The sequence below is a fragment of the Bos grunniens genome, chromosome 25 (genome assembly GCF_055505025.1).
Source record: "Bos grunniens cultivar Pamir isolate PY7600 chromosome 25, Bosgru_T2T1.0, whole genome shotgun sequence".
In the NCBI taxonomy this organism is placed as follows: domain Eukaryota; kingdom Metazoa; phylum Chordata; class Mammalia; order Artiodactyla; family Bovidae; genus Bos; species Bos grunniens.
This window is the reverse complement of record NC_141189.1, coordinates 7261335-7269929: the sequence shown is the minus strand read 5'-3', so window position 1 is coordinate 7269929 and position 8595 is coordinate 7261335. Positions and strand designations below refer to the sequence as shown.

General features: G+C 57.5%; 1 protein-coding gene across 1 annotated transcript; it reads left to right on the top strand.

Moving 5' to 3' along the window:
* Nucleotides 1-797: 797 nt before the first annotated feature.
* Nucleotides 798-8436, top strand: NAT16 (N-acetyltransferase 16 (putative)). The gene is given in 10 exon segments (XM_086375588.1): nucleotides 798-1076; nucleotides 4814-4923; nucleotides 5011-5196; nucleotides 5889-6049; nucleotides 6051-6221; nucleotides 6861-6898; nucleotides 6900-6994; nucleotides 6997-7106; nucleotides 7108-7247; nucleotides 7249-8436. Coding segments are annotated over 9 exon segments (1149 nt in total). The 5' UTR covers nucleotides 798-1076; nucleotides 4814-4817; the 3' UTR covers nucleotides 7391-8436.
* The last annotated feature ends 159 nt before the right edge of the window (nucleotides 8437-8595 follow it).

The following is an 8595-nucleotide window of genomic DNA, read 5'->3' as shown; positions in this document are numbered from 1 at the left end:
GCAGTCCCTCCAGTTCCGGTCGGCGCGCTGGGCCCTTCCTTCCACCCACCGGGGTCAGCACAGGAGCCCGGCGTGTGCACAGAGGTCTGTGTTCGTGTACTCGGATGCCCACAGGTGTCCCTGGAAGTTCACAGGTGTATGGCCCCGTGCACTCGTGCTGCCCCGCGGGGGCCTTGCGGCCTGACGGCGGGTGAGATGCCCGCGGCTGAGCGGAGCTGAGCGAGTCTGCTCAGCGACCCCGGGGCGCGGGAGTCATCTGGCCCAGAGTAGGCCTCGCTCTGCTCCTTTCAGCGTCCCGCTTCTGCCTCTTGGGGTCTCCTCCCTTCCCAACCGTCTTGGGTTTCCCGTTTCCCCTATCAGTTTCTCCGACCGGGGCAGGGTGTTCGGCTCCGTGTCCCCTTTCCAGCTGCTCTTACTAATCTGGCGGCCGGAGATCGGAGAGCCTGGCTGACTTTGCTAGGGGCCCTGGAGAAGGGGAACTGAGCGACGGGGCGAACTCCCGGGACCGAACTTAAAAGACGCTGCGGGCACGATGCGATAACTCTGTCACTCCATTCCACCAAAACTCAAGACACCTCCCCACCCTCAGTCCCGCTCCCCACCGGGGACAAGGGGAGGGGTCTCATCTGCAACGCTAGAGGCCACCCAGCTGCGCCCACCTCACCACCCACGGCAGCTCCGCTTTCCCCCGCGCCCCGCCACCCCATCTCCTGCCCCGCGTCCCAGCCAGCCCCCGGCCACAGCACAGTCCGCTCCAGATCCGCGCCAGGTTTCCTTCGCATCGCTGGGGTCTCCGCCCCTCCGAGCGCCGCCGCCGGAGCCGAGCCGGAGCGTAGCGGCGGGAGCCACGCGCACCTCCCGAATCCCGAAGCACTAGGAGCCCGAGCCCGCGAGCGGGTCTGAGCGGCGGTGCTGACCCCGCCTTCTATCAGAACTCCGAGTCGGGACCGGACGGCGCGGCCGGGTCCCCGCGCCTCATCGGAATTTGACCCTCGGAGCTCCGAGGTGACCCCTCTCTGCGCTGTCGGCCTCGATCGGCTTCTCAGCATCCCGGCCCTGGCCCTGGCTCGGGAGAGGTAGGGGGATGCAGCGGGGCCTGGGGGCGGGAGGCTGGAGTGCTCCTCCCCCGCGGGATGGGGACAGCGGAAGGCCACGCCCCCGCCCCCCCCAGGAGAAGCAAGCCGCCGCGCCCCCTACTGCCCAACCCCTGCAAGTCCCGGGGATGATAGTAACTTGAGACCCGACTTTGTTCAGATGTTGAGAGGCGCCTTCCCTCCTTCACCCCATCATCATTTGGCTCCCACCGTTCCCCAGAGTCTGGCAGTGTCCGGGGAGACCCTTGCCAAGTAGACAGCTTCCTTTGGGATCTCCCTGCCTCCTGCTTCCCCAACAGACCGGGACGACCCTCCAGCACCCCCTCTCCATGATTCTGGCCCTCTGGGGCCCCCGGGCACCCCCGTCTCCCCAGCTCCACGGTCTTCCTCATCCCCTGCCTCTGCCCCACTTCACCTTGTCTCCCCTGCCTCTTCTGTCAAGTCCGTTCTCTTTGAGCCTCTTCCCTGGTTTTCTCCTCTCCCTCCTTGACCCCTTTCCCCACCACACACCCGCTGGGAGAAGGGGGTGGGTGTGTCACTCTGCTTTCTATTTCTGGCCTCCTTGGGGAGGGGGTGCAAGCTAGGAAGTTTTGTGGGGTTTTTTGGCATCTACTGGGCTCTGAATCACCAGGTGTCATGTCTGTTATTATCCATGCCCTCCAGATCCTCTCTTGATGGCCTTTGTCTCCTTTCTGCCTCAATTCTGATCATTGTCTCTCTCTTTGGGTGCTTCGTATAGCCGCCGTCTCTTTGTCCCTGCCTTTCCTCTCTCCGTTTGTCTTCCAGCTCAGAGAAGCTGCGACCTCAGGGGCATTAATATTTCAGGTGTGTGGGGTGAGGGAGGAGGGGAGAGTTGGGCTCCCGGCATGCCCAGGGATGACTACACTTACCCTCTCACCAGAGTGGATCAGTCATATTTATGAGACTGAGAGAATGGATACAAGGATGATAAGGAAAATGCTTCCCCCTTTCCTGGAACCTGGCCCATAGAGGGTGCTTGGACTACATCTCCCATAGTGCCCTGGGGCATAGGGCTGCCTCCGCCTCTGCCTCCACACCTAATGGAAGTTATAACTCAAGGAGCCAGGTTGGAGGGTGGGAATGGATCAGAGTGTGTAACAAGAGTTGTGGGGGCCAGCTGGTTGTTTTGGCTTGGCCTGGAACCCCTAACGTACTTTGATCCCAGCACCCACCTCCCCCAGGGCTTACAGACCTTGGAACCTTTCCATCTCCTGCAAAGGGAATAGGAGTAGAGAGTGCCGGGGAAGAAAAGACACAGGGTGAATTGGCAAGCTCCCTCTTCTTTCCTGTGGCTCTGGGAATCCCCTCCCCTTATACCTATCCATATCTGAGATGTAGACACACTCTTTGGAACTAGTCTCCCCATCTTGAAAGAGAGAGGGAAACCAACATCTAGTTGCATGTGTGGCAGTCTTCAGGTTGCTCACATTCTGCCCGCTTTGGGCAGCAGTGGAGAATTGTTGGAGTTATCCCTGAACTGCCAGCTTGTATCTTCCAGGGATTCAGGAACTGCTAGTGAGGTTGTCTGGAAATCCAAATGGGAGCCTCAAGCTAACCTACTTATCTCTGGGACCGTCATTCCTAGAGCCTGGCACGAGGAGTCTGATTGAGCTCATTTTTGGCATAGAAATTGCTGACAGTGGAGAGATGGCAGTGGGGGTTCCTCTCGCAAGTTCATCTCTGGTTCTGAGTCAGCTTAGCCCTTAGCACTTGGAACCTTTGACTCCTGCCAAGGACCCAGTCATTCCTATTCTTATTCTTCAGGCTGGGGTCAGAGATCTCCCCACTGGCCTCAGAGTCAGGAAAATGGAACTTTTTGCCTGGCTTTGCCCAAGCTGAGTCACCTTAGGCAAGATCTTAACCATCTTGGGCCTTGATTGATTTTATCTCCATGAAAGGATGGAGCCAGATGGTCCCTGATGGCCCTAAGAGCCTAAGATCCTCTGAGCCTGTGCTTCCCCTCCCCCTCTTATGATACTGGCCTGAACTACCTGACCTCACCCCAGCTTATGTGGCAGAGCCTTGAGAATCAACATTAGACTGAAAAAAAAAAAAAAAGGAGATGGAGCCCTTGTTTGAAACTTGCTGGTATAGGAAGGACATTGTGTTTACATAAGCCATGTTTGCGATATGGAAACTAAACTGAAAGTGAAAGTCGCTCAGTCCTATCCAATTCTTTGTGACCCCATGGACTATACAGTCCAGGGAATTCTCCAGGCCAGAATACCTGGAGTGGGTAGCCGTTCCCTTCTGCAGGAGACCTTCCCAACCCAAGGATCGAACCCAGGTCTCCTGAATTGCAGGCGGATTCTTTACCAGCTGAGCCACCAGGAAATCATCCTTAAGCCACCCCTTGCTGCCCTTGCTGGTCCCATCTCTCAAACCCATGTCATGTTCTATAAGGCTGAGGCAGCCCTGTGCTCCAGGGCACTATGGGAGATGTAGTTCAAGCACCCCCTGGGCCAGGTTCCAGGAAAGGGGGCAGCATTTTCCTTATCATCCTTGTATTCATTCTCTCAACCTCAAATTAATATTGCCGCCCACAAAATAGCTGGCATGTGTGTCCCCTGGGATGTTGGTTACTGAGGCTTATGTAGGTTACACAAGGGAACAATTCTACCTGGCTGAAAGAGAGAGGAGGGGATTTGATTGGTTTATTTTGTTGATCTGGAGAAGAGAGGTCTAGAAATGAGGAGTCATCTGGGCTTGGTCAGGGAGCTTTCTCTTTGGCCCTGTCTCTGAGCAGCAGGGGAAAAGAACTGGATGCCAAAGGGGTAGCAGATACACAGGGTACTGACCCAAAAAGGAGACTTGGAGGAATGGGAAGAGCAGGGGCAGCCTGAGTGGGACATGAAGCAAGGATTACAGGAAGAAATTTCCAAAAAAGAAGAGAGAGAGAAGGGAAGGGACTGCATCTCTACAGGTGAAGTCAGTGGGGAGAGGGCGTAGGTAATCTTGGCGGATATATGTTTGCTGAAGCTCCAACAGAGCTTTTTTCAAAATAATCACCTAGCCCTGGAATGAAGCCAAGTTTCCCTCTGGAAAAGGAGGGAACAGACTCAAAAAGGAAAGGGTGGTTTTGATTACCCTGAGAGGAACGGCTTGACATTTTCTAATAGAACTGTCCATCTGTCCACTCCTTAGTTTATGTTTGAATATGTGGGGTGGAGGGCACTGGGGCAGCGATATGGAGAGATCTGATGTCTACACCCCCACTCTTTGTTCTGGGATGAGCAGTAGTAGGAGTCCGGGCAGTTGAACCCTCTCCTTCCCCTCTTTCTGACAGCTGGGAAAGAGGGCTCTGGGAACCCTCCTGGGGGGAGTGGAGGTGATGGGAATTTCTTCACCTGTCATTCTGCAGAGAGTTGGTGCAGCCCTTGAAGGGGGTGGGGTCCCTCTATTATCCCCCCAGGGGCCTTCTGTTCTTAATCTCAGTTCTGGGGGTGACCAGGGTGATCAGGGATGAAGGAATTCAAGGGGTAATGAGTGTGTGAAGAGCATCCCAGAGGGTGGAACAGCACAAGATTGGGAGTTCTAGTAGCTGGTGGTGGGAGGGGAGCTGCCAGCCCTCTATTCCCAGGGTCTGTGAGAAGAGAAGGGGTTTTTAAGTAGGAAGGGCTTGTGTGGATTGCGTGGAGGGGGCCTGCTGTGGAAATGGGGTGCTCTGACCCCCGCGCTGGGTTTTCTCTTTTCTTCAGGATCATGAAGCTGGAAGCCAGCAGTGATGGAGCCACCTCAGAGGTTTCTAAGCCCAAAAAAGACATGGAGCCAGATGCAGAGGTATGCTCAGAGATCCCAGGAGGCCAGGGTCGAGTTCAATCCCAGATCAGGGCTTGAGACTGAGTTCAAGCTCCCAGGGCTTGGGACCGAGTCAGGACCTGAGGCCAAGGGCAAGTCCCTGGGTCCAAGCCCAGTTCTGGATCGGGGCCTGAGGCCGAGGCCGGCCCTTTGGACTTCATAGTGGCCACAGAAAGGGAATTTGAAGAGGTGTTGGCCGTCTTGGGTGTGTGTGTGTGTTGGGGGTGGGGCGGCGGGGAGAGCATCGACCGTGACCTTGACTACCTTCCCAGCCGCTTCCACAGCTGGCTCTAGGATCCCGACCACAGAGCAGTGCCGGCCAAGTGCAACAGAGGAACAGGTGAGAGCCGAGGGTTCGGGAGGCAGGTGAAAAGGGATTTGGGTGCATGGGTCTTTGGGAGAGGACGAATGGAGCCTCTCCTCAGCCCTGGTCCGGTTGCTGAGGAAATAGAATCGGCTTTTGGAACCAAAGAGTAGGGCGTGTGACTCCAGGGGCCTGGTCAGTGAGGGTGGGTGAGGGGTGTGTAGAGCTTGAAATGGCGGAGGAACCCAAGAGAAGGATGACAGCTTCAGTATTTTAGGATTCTTTTGAGGAGTTTCTGGGGGTAAGAACACAGAAAGAGGGGAGCAGTCAAGAAGGAGGAGTCTGGGGATGGGAGCAGCTAGAATGGGGTCCAGACCCCTGAGTAGACTTAACTCTCCCAGCAACAGAGCCTGCTTGGATACAGGGTGGGCTCAGAGATGGCTGGGGGCGGGGCTAAGAGGCAGTGGGGCGTGGCAAGCGCCTGGGGTGGAGCCAATGCGAGGGGGCGTGGCGAACGGGCAGGGACCTGACGCGCCCCGGGTCTGGAGCATCTCAAGCGGTGGAAGAGACGCCCGGGAATGATCTTTCTGCAGGCTTTCGAATCCGAGACCCGGGTGCTGAGGAGAGCTCCTTGGGCAGGTCACGGGTCTGGCCTGGCGCCCCGGGGGAATGACAACGGAGTGCTCAGTGTGTGAGAAGAGGCGAGTCCTTTGAACGGAGAGCCCCGTCGGAGAGCAAACCCCCACACACACAATGGCCTCGGTCGCAGATCGAGAGGGAGTCGGTACACCGGATCGACGCTGGGGAGACGCCGCTGGCGGAGGGACTGCGCAGTGGCGTCCCCGGAGCGCTGCAAGAGGGTGGCCCGGCTGCTAGAGCCCTTCTGTTCGCAGCTGGTAAGAGACAGCACCTGGGGGATCAAAGTGGCACAACTCACCAGGGACGATCAGCTAGGGCCCCAGGAGCTGAAGAAATTCCGCCTAATTACCAAGCAGAACAAAGGAGCTCGGAGGGCTGGGCCTCTCCTCAAGGGGCCTCCGGGCTTTGTCCCCCCTTTCCTGCAGTCAGTCACCGCCTTTCTTTCACTGCCCGCTCTGCCCGGTGGAGGCGCCCATGAGCCCTGCCCTGGGAATCCCAGTCCTTACCCAGACCTTGTTGTCCAGGGAAAATCAAACAGCTTCCACTTCCAATCTTTAAGCCCTGGATCCTTACTCTGGAAGGCTGGAGACCAGGCGTCCAGGCTTCGTGACCCTGCCTCCCCTACATGGATCCCGCCTCAGTCCAGGAACCAAAACATCCTAATCTGAGCCTTTGTCCTTTACGTCCGCCTCCCCCATCCTACCGTGATCAGGGGCCTACCGCGATCAGCTTCCCCTGCTTCCACTGTTGACGCCCACATCCCCAGTTCCCTGACTACTCCACGTCGATCCCCGCTCTTCTCTGGGATCCAGGTATTCGGAGGCCTTGCCCCTGGTTCCTCCATGCTCTCACATACCTTACTCCACCCAGTTTCGCACCGTCGGCCCTCCCCAGGGACGCAGATGGGAGCCCATGCGTGTGACTGTGGAAGTGAAGATGCCAAGAGGCGCCAGGCTCTCAGCTCTCCCACCGCCCAGAGCCGTGCTTGCTCGTGCCCCACGCAGGGCATCCTTTTGGTCCAATTCAACTCGTAGGCGCTGCTAGGCCTCCGGCGTCTTCTCGCAGCTGCCTGGGGAGGCCGTGTGGAAGGCTGGCAGCGACCTGGCACGCCTTCTGCTGTCGCCCTCCTTGCAGCGTGACAGGAGAAACCATCCCAGGAGTGGCCGCCCTACTGGCCGAGTGAGAGTAACCTGCGCCTCCTGGCGGCCAAAGGCCTGAAGTGGCGCATGGACAGCCGCGCGCAACCGCGCGGTGCTCACGCTGTGCATGCGCCCTTTCCACATCCCGCACCGCGGCGACAGCACGTGGCGCTACCTCCGCATCGATGCCTTCAGCAGCGACGGTGCGCAGAGGCAGAGCCAGCTTCTGTAGCATCTGCAGCTCCAGAGCCCATTTCAGTCTCAACGTCGTGTGCCAACTCTTCCCTGCGCCCCAGTTGTGGTCACAACTGGTGGCTGACTTCCACCAGGCTGACTGGGGGCTTGCACTGGTCAAGGGCTATACTGAACAGTACTTGCTGGAGGCCGACAACTAAGGCCTCTCCAGTCGAGTTGGAGAGGAGAGAAGATGCACTTTAGACCCACCTCCTTCCGCGGATCCCCGCCCCCACCAAGCCCTGGCCCTACTGCTTCAAGTCCCGCCCCTTACCCCTGCTCTTGGTCCTCAGTCTGTTGTTCAGTCGCTGTCATGTCTGACTCTTTGCGACCCCATGGACTGCAGCTCGCCAGGCTTCCCTGTCCATCACCATCTCCCCAAGCTTGCTCATATTCATGTCCATCCATTGAGTCGGTTTTGCCATCCAACCATCACGTCCTCTGTCGTCCCCTTCTCCTCCTACCTTCAATCTTCCCAGAATCAGGGTCTTTTCCAATGAGTCGCCCCTGTGCATCAGGTGGCCAAAGTATTGGAGCTTCAGCTTCAGCATCAGTCCTTCCAATGAACACCCAGGACTGATCTCCTTTAGAATGGACTGGTTGGATCTCCTTGCAGTCCAAGGGACTCTCAAGAGTCTTCTCCGACACCACAGTTCAAAGCATCAATTCTTCCTTGCTCTGACGCCTACACTTAGCCGCGGTCTGCTCCTCCCTTCCCTATCCCCCTTACCTCTCTGCCATCTGGACTCTAGCGCCCCCAAACGCAGTTGCCCACACCCTGATCTGAACCGCCGAGTTTGGGGGAGCCACTTACTGCTATTGTCCACCCATCCCCTTTCCCGGCCAAAGAATGAGTTCCTTCACAGCTTCAGAGCCTTTCCCAGTCGGTGCCCCGGCCTAGGAATGTACTTTGCCCTTTCCGGCTTCTCCCTTCTGCCCCCTCGTGGAAGGAAGCTGTCAGAAGTACGCGCGACGCCCCCGCGCCCAGCCGACAGCTCAATTCATACTGTTTTCTTCCTCCCCATCTTTCTCAGGCCCTCAGAGCTTGCCTCGCGCTCCTGCCTCGCCTAGTCTTAGCCTCCTGTGCCTGGACCTCTCTTAGTTCTCCATTTCTCATTGCCGTTCCCCATGAACCCTTCCTCACCCTCTGTGTGTAATATGGAGAAAGACTCTGTAAAGGAAATAAATTTATAATGCTCCACCTCCATCTGGCCCCTGCTTATGCTCTGGCGATGCACCTTTTTGAGGCTGCCTCCCCTGACTGGGGTTTCCCCCAGCTTTGCAGGATTTTGCTGGCTCCCTTCCCTATGCCACCAACCGGGAGCCTGAACCAGGCCTGTGAATCAGAGAGTTCCGGGTGGGGAGG